Source organism: Carcharhinus amblyrhynchos, chromosome 5 (assembly GCF_965287045.1).
Source record: "Carcharhinus amblyrhynchos chromosome 5, sCarAmb.v2.hapA, whole genome shotgun sequence".
Classification (NCBI taxonomy): domain Eukaryota; kingdom Metazoa; phylum Chordata; class Chondrichthyes; order Carcharhiniformes; family Carcharhinidae; genus Carcharhinus; species Carcharhinus amblyrhynchos.
In genome coordinates, this window is record NC_137328.1 from 95702867 (window position 1) to 95715393 (window position 12527).

General features: G+C 39.1%; 1 protein-coding gene across 1 annotated transcript in view; it reads left to right on the forward strand.

The window, feature by feature from the left end:
• Positions 1-235: 235 nt before the first annotated feature.
• map1b (microtubule-associated protein 1B) overlaps positions 236-12527 on the forward strand; it is a 113750-nt gene continuing 101458 nt past the window's right edge. The window contains exons 1-2 of the mRNA XM_080189235.1: positions 236-438; positions 6045-6146. Coding sequence (XP_080045361.1) covers positions 267-438; positions 6045-6146 — 274 coding nt within the window. The 5' untranslated portion in view covers positions 236-266. The remainder of the gene's footprint in view (positions 439-6044; positions 6147-12527) is intronic.

Sequence of the window (12527 nt, forward strand, 5' to 3'; positions counted from 1 at the left end):
TTTGGGAAAGCAAAACAATGAAACTTGGCGGAATCTTTGGCTGCACTGTAATCTAATAATTGCTGCAAAGTGGAGGACGTTTCGCCTCGGCTTGCCGACGGTCTGATTCGCTGCCGATGACATCAGTTGGCGTTGGGAAGGAGGCAGTTTCGCTGTCTCTCCTCCCCGGGAGCCGGCGAACGTCTGCGCTATAAAAGCGCTCCAGCCTCGCCTCCCAGGCTCACTCGCTCCCTGTCTAGTGCCCGCTCCGGACAGAGAGACTGAGGATGGCGACCATAGACGAGGACCCAGAGGCTTCGTGTAGCAAACTAAGCCCATCACCATCAAACACAAGCCTGACTCACCGATTCCTCGACAATAAGTTCTATTTACTAGTGGTTATTGGGGAAATTGTTACCGAAGATCATCTGAGATGTGCCATTTCAGATATAGAGCGAGGTAAGGGGCTTGCCAACAGCATTAATTGATATGAACGCGGGGCATTAGGAATAATGGCAGGGATGGGTGGGGGAGGAATGTTCAGTATATAAAATACTGAATTTATATGTAATATTGCAAAATCAAAACAAAATCACATTCCAATGATTTTGAAACTGGCTGGGCTTGCTTTTAGAATTTTAACCTGTACTTGTGTTTGCGACTTAGAAATAACCTTGAAGAAATCAAGATGCAGGGCACCGATGCATTTAAGAGATGCACTTTCATTTGATCCTTAATTTGTATTATGGATGAAAAGATAAATACTTAGCTGAAAGATAAGGCACCACTCCCTGTCTACTCCACATCCAAATCATCTGTTGGCATTGCGGGTCTGGGCTACCATTAAAGGCAATTGCGGAAATCTGGATCGCTGGCTTGTTTTCTTTTAATGTTTAAGCGCATTTATTGGAAACAGATAAAAATCCAGATCAGAGCACAATATTTAACACATAATGCTAAAGTGTTATCCCAAAGGTAGGGGCGGAATTGATGGAACAGTCCATTGAAATCCACTTTATTCCTTCACTGCATGTCGATCTTTAGCCAAAACACCTAAACAACAAAAAAAAGTACGACCAAAAATGGTATTGAATCAAGCAAAGTTCACCAGCATGTATAACAATGCAGCCACTCAGCTTGTACGGTAAAATGAAAAAAAACACCCTTTTTTTAATTGTCTGGCCATGATCTGCAAACTTATTGTAGCATCTTTTACATATGTGTTTTTATTGGGTACGTTTGCATTTGATATTTGGAATCAATGGGGTCATTTATTGCTTCTCTTCTGGGTGGGGCATTGAGGCATTGCATGGATTGAGTGAGAGGCGTTGTCTCCTGTGTCCGCCACCATGCATGAAAGCATGAAGTCTTATCTGAAATTGACAGCAAGCAGAAATCCCATTTGATCACATTCAAACCGCGGGGAGAATTGCATAAGAACATTTTTGTTGAAATGATGAGTGAAGAGTTGAATATTAAAGATTTCGGGGGGGGGGGGGGGGCGGGTAATAAAGAGAACCGAATGATGGTGAGAAATATGCTTTGCAACGCCCTGACTTGCTGCTGCTGCTGTATCTCATTCATTGAGCCGGTACCGGCCCGTGGGCGTGGCGCACTCTCCGCAGTGCGGTCTCTCCGGAAGCTGCGAGTGTAGATCCAGACAAAGGGAGGGACACTGAGACAGCCGCCTGCTGGGAATTGTAGTCCCGCAACACCCCCCACCTCCCACCCCCACCCTGAGATGTCAGGAGAGCTCTCAACACCTTTCAGAACTGAATGCAAAACGCATTGAAACGTTTTGATTCGAGCTGGTTCTATCATTGCTTTGCAACAGACAAATGGAGAGGGCGAGCTCAGCGTCAGGAGCAGAATTACTCTGTTCCTTCATTTAGAAAGAGATGAGGTGCATTTTCCTGCGGTTTAAAAGACACATTCCACACGCATTAGATTGTTCTGGAAAATTGAACTGTTGCCAAGTATTATCCGATGCTCACAGGGGGATACAAACATATATTTCAAACCAAGACCCCTTTGGGTATTAATTAGTGTGACAGGGGTAATACTGGTATCATTTGCAAATATTGTAAGAAGATATGGATTTTATACTGAAAAAAGTAGCAATTTCAGTTTCACAAGTATGTGACTTCCAGGATTGATGATATAGGAATGAAAAACAGTTTACTGATTATTATTTTGAGCAGTAGCACTGAGTGTAAATGGAAGAATAGAGAGCAAATTATATTTCCAAGATCACATCCACCACCCCTCTCCCTAGCATTAATTGAATGTAGGGGGCATACTTTTTTAAAAATCTATTAATAATTATTGCTGTGCTTTTGCCCAGGCCCACCTGTCTGTCCTTGGCTGGCTTTCCTATTTAAATTTCCTTAGGCTTCTGGACTCCATGTCTCATTGTTCATTCAGATGGGTGGGGCAACTAGAGCAGTCGATTTCTCCATAATCACTGGTTGCTACTCCATACTTAGTCAACAGGGGACATGCCTGTTCAAAGGTTGGATTGGGTTTAATTTTTCATTTTACCCTCTGCCACTGGTATTGGAAGGTTCCAGCTCATGGCAGGACAAAGAATATTTGTAGCTGAATAAAGGAAGCATATACTTTGTTGTCCACAAGTATACGCTTGTGCTTATGAATAAAATGAGTGACAGGATGCCCATCTATCTTCAGGCAGCAAGGTGAAACTGACTATACAGAGAAATTTAGAATTAAAAAAAAAATTAGGTCTGCTTGTTCTTCTTGAGCTAACTTGGGTGGTTTTTCTTACAATTTTAAATGAGCTTTTATTTAATTATAGCATCTTCCCTTTGTAACCAGAATCATGATATCCATCCATACTAAATGTTTGCTTTTTTCCTAATATTTTTATAAACTCATTTTAAAGATAGATTTTTAATCAATGGAGCAGATACCTTTTTGTATTGTGCGTACTGCCTTTTTCCTTTTTATCCTCCATCTCCACAATATAATCATTACAGACTTCCCCCGATCCTGCAAGTATAATTTAAATTGAAGATGGGCAAAAGCACATTTTTTGCAGCACTCTCTAAATATTGCGCTGTGATAGAAATTTTGTTCTGGCATACAGGTTAAATTTGTTCTCATTTGCAATATTTTCTAGAAATAGAAGTCAAAGCTTTCTTGTACATCCTTTTGGCTTCTGGCAGCACCATTGTTATTAGATTGGTATGGTAACGTAGTGGTTAAGTCTTTTGACTAATAAACCAAGGTCTGGCCGAATGATTTCACCCCCCCGCCCCATGGCAATTTGAGGATTTTAATTTTAAAAATTTGCAAACAAAGAAGAAAAGCTTGTATCAAGTGATCACAAAAATGACAGTTCTTGTAAAAAAAAAAATTCAACAAATACCTTTTTGGGGAAAGAAAGGCAATGTCCTCACCCAGTCTAACCAACAAACAACTCCTATTCCATACTAACATGTTGATTCTTAACCGCTTCTGAAGCGGCCTTGGCAATCTAACCGATTGCATCAAATCGAGGAGTGAACAACATAAGCCAGTCTTGCTATGGTACCTATATCCTTAGAATAATTTTTTTTCAAAAATGATGTTTTTCATTGTTCACTAAAAATGTAGAATGTAATGTATTGAACAGGTATTTAAATGATTCCTGGACATATGCAATAGTGAGATGCAGCATTGAGAGGCAGTTGTACCTGTCGGAGATGCTTTCTGATAATCAAGCAGGTACTTTACAAACCAGCTGATATGGGCAGTCAAGCAAGTCCACAGCAATAACCTAATAGATATTTTGATTCCCTAAACTGTCTGAGGTGACACATCTCTTTCACTGCAGTGATTAGAATTAGGAATTGGATGCCTGCCTGCACATTAAAATAATTAGTCACAGTATCCTTTTGCTGCTCTTCTGGCTTGCAAGAAGAAACTAATGTATCTGCAAGTTTGGCACAAGCAACTAACTGTAAATAATTGCAAGGATAGGATTTTGAATTTTATTGGCTTGAGGCCAATTCAGCAATTTAATGTTTGGCTCCAGGAACTAGTCAAAATTTTGGTTAGCAGAAAACAAACTGAGATCTGTTCAACTCTTGGGGCATAGGCATGGATATATTCTATTCCTTTGGAATTGCTGCCCTATTTCCTCGCTCATCTCAAGGAAAACCAAATTGGATATTAATTTATCAAGATTTGAATCGGGTGGATCAATGGTAGCTATTTAGTAAACATCAATTATTTCATTGCAAATGGTGGTTATATTGAGAATTGCACAGCATTATTGCCCAAAGGCTGTTTTGTTACTCAGTGTCGGTATGTTGCCGTCTTCCATGAGGGAAGATGTGACGTGACTCATGAGAAAGCATCTTTGCACTTCTAGTCAAGTACATCTCCTTCCCCAATTGAATCCCTGATAAGAACATCACAATTCTCTACCATTTCCTCTGGTATAGAGGAAAACTGATAGGGTGGATATTTAAAAACATGTTTTCCTCTTTTGAGGGAGATCGGAACAAGGGGAACACAGCATTAAAAATAAGGAGTCACTTCCTTAAGATGGAGGTGAGCGGAAGTTTGAGTGGTAGAGGCTGTGTTATTGAATACTTTTTAAGTCAGAGGTGGATAGACTCTTGAGTCTCAAGAGCAACAGGGGTAGGCAAAATTGTGACACAGGACCTCAATCAGATCAGCCATGATCTTATTGAATGGTGGCACAGACTTAAGGGGACAAATGGCCTTCTGCTTTTAATTAATGTCTCTGTTTTTGAGTAAAGGCATTCATCAGATGTTACATTTCCTACTTATCTAGAATAAAAAAATCTGTCAGTGGTGTAACTGTTCACTTAAGTCTAGATGTATGTGCTAACAATATAGCCAGCTTCTATACAGCCTAATTTCTCAAACAGATGTTCTATGTGTTAAAGATCCCCCATAGAGACCAATAATATTTTTAAAAGTTATTTGAATTTCCCAGTTATCATTGCAAAAGACAACTCAATGTTTACTGTAACAAATAGGTTATTCTGAGCCTGAGTCCACATGTAACATGAGAAATGCTTCCTTATTTGTGTTCGATGTTCAAACCTGCATAGTACTTTTAACATCGTGTGACCTGGATCCCTGTCACCATGGAAACCAGGTCACATGCGTTTGTTTCTGAGCAGATATCGTATGGAGTCACATAGCCTTGTCTCCAAACAATGCTATTTTACCTTGAATTAGAGAAGACAGTTTAAAATGCCTCCAAGTCCAGCATTCATAACAAGAATGATCACATTTGTGATGTTATATTTAATCAATATTGCATGAAATTTGATGTTAAAATGGAAATAATCTTTCTACAGAAATGTTATTATGCACTAAATATTTTTACTGCTCTTATTCTGGACAACATTGATTTACATCAGGAATATGGATCAATGGGGTTTGGTGTTCACCTGTGTCTTTAGCCAAGTGTAAATTTTCCATGGATACAGCTATTTGGCCTCGTAGGGCATTTGAACCAAGATCCAATCCTCCCTTGATCTTATGGTTACACATATGCACAAATTAGGATGGGTATCTGGCAAGAGGTCAGCTTTAGAAACCCTGTCTGATTTTCCTTTTCTCAACCTGTGGTGCTGAGACCAGCAGTAACATTCTGACTAATGTCCTGCCAGAATCAGCCTACTCATCAGATACTGAAGATTAAACTTGGAGCTTTCCTGGCACATAAGGCTCAGTCCTGGATAGTGTTCATTAAATTTAAAATGACTTACTATATTACTTTTGAACTGTCTCAAAGCACTATATTATGATGTTGTAATTTTTTTGGGCATCCATGGGAGTTATTGGAATGACAGGGTGTTCAAAACTCTCTTGACCTTGGCAGGACCAGAGATCCTGCTGGTGGGAGGGGCTGTAAAATTTCTGCCAATGCAATCATTGCACTGGAACCTAAGGGATACCAGCTAGTTACAATCATTTTAAATACATAATCAGTGATATAGAGATTGAGCAAAGTGCATGTCCTTTACTATAAATTCAGGTATGTACCAGAGATAATCCCATATCGCTGCTTTTCTTTTCAGGTATCCGCTCCTGGGACACAGACTTGATAGCCTGCAACCTAGACCAAGAACTCAAACTCTTTGTATCACGTCATTCAGCTAGATTTTCAGCAGATGTTAGAGGTAAGGCTTGTTGCAAATGCAACCAGAATTGTAGCTAGTACACCAGGCTACAAAAATAAAACTGTTTGTGCTAGATTGTTTAATATAACCATAAAATGAGACCGGTGGTCTTCACATTATTCATTAGCTTGTTTTAAACAGGTGCAAAATCAAAATTAATTTAAGTTCACAAAAATATCACTAAACATCGAATCAGTAATACTTCTATGCTTAAAAATACTAATTATTTAAATATTAGACTGTGTGAACTTGCAAGATATCACCCATGCCCACCAAAGCTATGAATCTTCTGCAGGTCTTTAATAATATTCTGTTTTCACCATTTAATCTGGGTGTAGTTCCATTGGGCAAGTTTTTCTAAGCAATGCACCAATTAATAATTTACGAATGATTGTTTTTAGCCAGTTTGGAGGATCAAGTAACACAAGATGCAGACTGTTAGTATGTGGATTCAATCTGGTTTTATGCTATGTGGCTGAAGTTTAGTTGGGCTTCCACAGGTCACCCATGGTAATTGTCAGAAATACCCGTTTCCCTAACTTTCTCTGAAACCTCTACTAGACTTAATGGCAAAAGACCAGTGGAATCTCAATAGAATTTCAGGATCAAAATGTATAAAATGACATGACTTGATTATCTTGGTAATTGGAGCTACTGAGATGTGTTCAATTCCATTTGTGGTTCTAGCCGGCACTGCTACAGCTTGTGAAACCAAGGATTATGCAAAAGCAAATGAATAAAAGTGATTTTGAAAATGCTGTTAATGGCTTGCAATATCTGTCTGGTGTAAACAGGAAATGGGGTTGAAATTATGACAGGACTAACCCCAAACTGTGGTCCTTGCATCACATGCAATCCCAGAATATTTTGGTCACCAACATATTTGTGGCAGTAATGTGCTTGTGAAAGACACCTGCAAGAGAAAATAAATTGTCATCTTCACCATTCTGATGATCATCTCCCACAGGAAATATTATCTGTAATGAATTAAAGTATTGAAAATCATGGGTTTGATTGAAATACTATTCATATCAAAGAATGATTATGACGTGCCTAATTCCACTTCTATGTAGCTGAAGATTGCTTTTATATTTTTCTATATGTGAACACAAGTAACCAAAGAAATGTCACAACAGTTCCCTGAATGATCAATGGGTTGAAGATGCTATTGGTTGTTGCATTAAGCCAATGGTCTCTGAGATTGATTCTTGACTAGTACAGACCAGGAAAACAGTTGGCTGCTTCTAACTGGTTTCATCCTTGCAGTAGGGAGGGAACATCAGCAAAGGTTTGCAGACAGTGCTGATCGTATCCAGTGACTCTAGCTAGAAATTCATGTGTGGCTATCTGGTGAAAGCAGGACTGCTTCCATAATTGGGGGGGAACAAATTGCCAGCATTCACCCTCTACTGTGATAGCAACCATTTTCATGTATACAACCACTTTAAGATAGAATGGTGCCCAAGGCACTTCACAAAATAAGGAAGGAAACTACTTGCGTACAGGGAATTTCCACATAAGCAAGGACCGGAGGATTCCTATTTCCTGTGGAGTGAGGAAGGAGTACAGAAAAAAATGAAGAGAAAATCAGGGTGGAGGGGGGCGGTTAAAATCAAACACTATCTTATAGAGATGGTAGTATACAGGGTCGAGTTAAAGCTACATGCAACCTAAGATTTGTAGAAGTTAACTGTTGAATATATTTTTGAAAATTCTCAACAGTCAATATGGAGAAATTAACAAAAGCATAATTCTTTTTTCCAACATTTGAGATTTTTAAGGAATATTTTGTTGGAAAGCTGTCATTTATTTTGGATCTAGGATAGAAAAGACTGGGGGCAGCTTCCTACAGATGGGTGATTCTGCAATCTATTCAAATGAGGCAATGTTTCAAATACTTCAGAAAGATTGGCCTTAGAATAGCAGATAAATTAATCCGTGGATGCATAGTTGTCTAGAACACTGGGACATTGGGCACATGTGAAAGAAATCAGTATTAAATTGTCTTATTTTAAAAACAAACTAAAGATAATATTCTTTGTCAGATGCTCTTTTCTGCCTTCTGACATAATCATTTCCAGTGTGACATCACATGGTATTACTTTAGCTGTAGAATGGGCAGAATGATTTTGGCATAACATGTCACCAATTTCTTCAAGAATTTGGTAAATTCATCTATAGGCAAAATATTTACTTGGTTAATGTACAGTTTGGCTTGATATGGATTTGAAATTCAATTTAGATCTTAACCCTAGAGTTTTTTAGGCAATGTGTTTTAATATCGATCACAGTGAAACATGTACACCAAGTCCTAAGACGTAAAAAGCAGAGGCTGCTCTGGGCTATGGACAGACTGTAAAACTGGTAATCATTGAGATTTGATTTTGCAACTGCAGCTGGTTTTGACATGCCACAAGTTCTTGGAACTTGTTCCTCCTTCAACTAATCACTGAAGCATGATATAATGGCCCAATATCAATGTCTTTTATATTCTACCTTGAAGAGATGTCTGGCCTTCACTCAGTCTCCCTCTGTGCAAACATTGGGAATGTGGTAACATACAGAAAACAACAATGGTTGATGATGCACTTGTTACTACCAAAGGGAATTGCAGCACAGGAGCAGGCCTTTCAGTCCTTCAAACCTGCACTGACCATGCTGCTGACTGAACTAAACCCTCCATCCTTTTGGGGACTATATCCCTCTATTCCCATCCTATCTATGTATTTGTCAAGATGCCCCTTAAAAACTTGTTATACCACAACATTACTGAATGGATTCTGTACTGTAACCATTTGCACAATTCATTCTAATAACACCAAATGAAACTCTTTCAAGGTATATCCAATATATTGTTTTTCTAGTACATGTTAGATTTTAAAAAGATGTTTGAGGATCATTATAGATCGATTTAATAGTATCACATTATACTAACCAACAACACAAATACTACTGTCTCTAACTGAGTTGCAACACCAACTTTTATCAAGTGCTATGATCCAGAACATATTGGCTTTAAATGCCATCTGATTGATGCTCTTATAACATTTGGAGGTTGCTGCAGAGCAATGAGCACACCATATTGGTTTGAATTTTCATTCGATGCGGGAGTTGGGAAAATTCCTAGCTTAGCCCACACGGGAGAAAGACAGGATTTTTGTTGGGTGTGAGCTGCAGTTAGACCAGCTGACTGGAAAAGAGTTTGGAGGCAGTTGTGGGCTGTTTAAAAGGCTCACCTCGGTGCAGTGGGACTTGTCCTCCTTTATAATGAAAAAGGTAAGGCCTTGTATTCTGCACATCCAACACACAGTCCATGCCACCTCATGCACCGTGATGCTAAGCTATGGCACTTCGAATCCCGTTCACGTACTATACAATGTACAGGAACAAGGAACCCAATAAAAATTATTTAAAAAAATTAATCATTCATAATTTTCCATTTCCTTTGTAAATCAAATCCTCTCTTTATAGCATGTCAATAAAAGCATCCATGAGTCAGCCCTCTTAGTATCCAAGCCAGAAACTGAAGGCATTTGAAACCTTTCTACCTTTATAGAAGTAAGCATTTTTTCGATTGACAGTAAAGATCAGAGTTAAAGCTGTCAATCCATTATTGGATTGTAATGGATATTTGGGCTCTCAAACAAGCTTAATTATTATAGATATTAACGTGAGGGATTGGGCCAAGGCATGGTTAGGGGTAGGGGGGGGGGTGATGGGGACATGCGGGCCTTGACTTGCCTTTTAAAATCTTCCTTCATGCAGACACACGAAAGCTTGGCGTTCATAACACTTGAGTTGCCACGAACTACAGTTCTTTGCAAAGTTGACCCAACCCCATGATCGTTGTGGGGAACTCGGATGTACACGTCTATACCTCCAGTTGTGCTATCAATGTCTTGAGTGCAGGCTAATGACCCAAAACAGCTTAAAATGTATTTCTGAAAATTGGAAACCATGGAATGGTATCAGGGATCCCAGCCATCATTTTCACCCCTCCACTGAGCCTCGCAAATTCCATGAAAATCCAGCCGAGGATGTGAGTTAGGGCAGTAAAGCTTTATTCTCCCCTGCTAAAATATGTATTTATGAACATTTGTAAAGTTACATTCATTAACAATTCATAACCATTACAGAAAGTGCAATAAAGTCCAACTTGTTTCCATAGAGTATGTGGCATTCTTGAGGTGCCTCAATACATCAGCAGTTACAAGGAATATTTACAATATATCTTCCATACAAAGATACCACCCGAGAGGGTTTTACATAGTTTCCAGCTGCTGGGTATACTGTGGCCTAATGAGCCACTCAGTTGTACCAAACCACTCACAAAGTCAAAATCCTGCAGCTGCTTTCCTAACAGCACTGTGGGTTACCTATACCACATGGATTGCAGCAGTTCGAGAAGGCCGCTCAGCACCACCTTCCCAAGGGCAATTGGGGATGGATAATAAATGCTGGCCAAGCATTAATAAAAACAGGTGGACCTTAAACAGTATTCTTTGTGGTGACTCCCCCAAGCTTTGTGCATCTCTTTGCACGTAGTTGGAATGTGCCAGTCTGCAACACTCAGTCACGTACATCTCTGCACTGGAAGAGCAATATGTTTCAGGCAAGCAGGAGTATCTCTCACCAAGTTGATGGCCTCCAGCAGTAGTTGATGTTTCTCTGTGGGAACAGCTGATGGGACCAAGTCCTGTATCACAGAGCTGTTTGGGCTGAACCTCAACAAAAATCTTTGCATCTCTTCCCAGACCTACTTTGCAATAGGACAATATAAGTTCTGAAGTAAACCTTCAAAACTATGCAGAGCAGTGTGGAACAGAAAAGTAAGATTCTCTACGTATTAACAGTTGCATTTGGCTGCATTTATTTAAAAAAAAGTGAAGTATTTTAAAAACTGGATTTTAATGTGTTAGGTTAGTGTTGCTAAGTGAGAAACACTTTTTCGAAAGCAAGTACCTCATTCCTGAATAGACAATAAATGCTTGCGTAATTGGTAACAGAGTGATATCCAAGCTGTAGTAAAGCTGAATGTGGCAGGACTATCAAATTTAGCTCTGCCTTTCCACGGGCAAAACACGTTTATCACGGTCTACAATTTAATTTACTTTCAGTAAGAAAGTTTGAAGAGGGATGATCAGAGGGAAATGTATCAATATTGTGATGTCTGCGAAGAGCGCTGAACTGACACTCATTTCCTGGAATTGATCAATTAAACACGGGCTTGACAAAGAAAAGAAGGATTCTGAGCGTGTAGACTTACATTAAATATTCTTGTTAGATTCCTTCATTCAATTCATCGTCCTTGAGCTTCCATATTGGGCAATTTCATGATGGTCCAGACTTCTTATTTACATTTTACGCAGTTATAAATCTTCAGTCTTCTGGCTGGCTTTATTGGTTTTTCCTGAGTGTCTCCAGACACGGTTTACATTACTTTCTCCAGCACGTGCCCTCTCTCTCATTTATATTTTAACTTGACTGCTGTGCAAAACATTATTTTATGCTGCAAGCAGACAGTTTTTTAATGTTGGAGGACTGTCTTACACATGATGAAATAATGTATTTTCCAGAAAATAATCTTTGGTTCTTTCAAGTTATTGTTCACAGAACTAATTTTGATAGAAGTCAGTCTTATTGTTGTTTGTATATTCAGTGCAGTAATGACATTAGTGTTGATTAAAATACACATGGGTCTAAAATATTAACAATGAAATGTCATGACTTCTTTTTCTGTGTGCTTACTCTTCCTCAGAATGAGAAGGAGTAAAATTCTAAATAGCTAACTCAATGTAACTATTAGCAATAATTGGTGGATGTACAAAAAAAAGCTTGATAAGTAAGTAAATTTGGGGAACTAGTTATTTTTAAGTTTGATGTTCAAATACAACTGGAGATTTCTTTTCAAGGATGAAGATTGCAACCACCCCAAAGTGCCATACTCAGGATTTTAAGTTTTGCATTAAGCAAAATCACTTGCTCAGCTGTACACACATAGCTGTTACGAATGGAAAAATATTGATTTTTTTCATGAGAGACTTTTGCTTTAAGTGAGTGATTAACACTGGGTGAAACGTCCCACTCTGCCCGCCACCAGAATTGTAGAGGGCAGGACAGAAAATTTGGCTGACCATTTAAAGATCCGTTGATCGGGCAGGAATTCCCAGACTTGGGGCTTGCATGGCTGGAAATTCCCATCCCCAGTTTTGCACTGCATTGTGGACATTATAAGATGACTGAAGGACGATGGCATGTTATCTGTTTAATGCATTGATGAGGTGGCTTTTCTTCGACGAATCAAAGTCTCCTTGTGCAGATGGTTGTATTTGAGAGTTGCATTGGCATTAAGGTTTATGCCACCCATTCCTCAAATAGTGG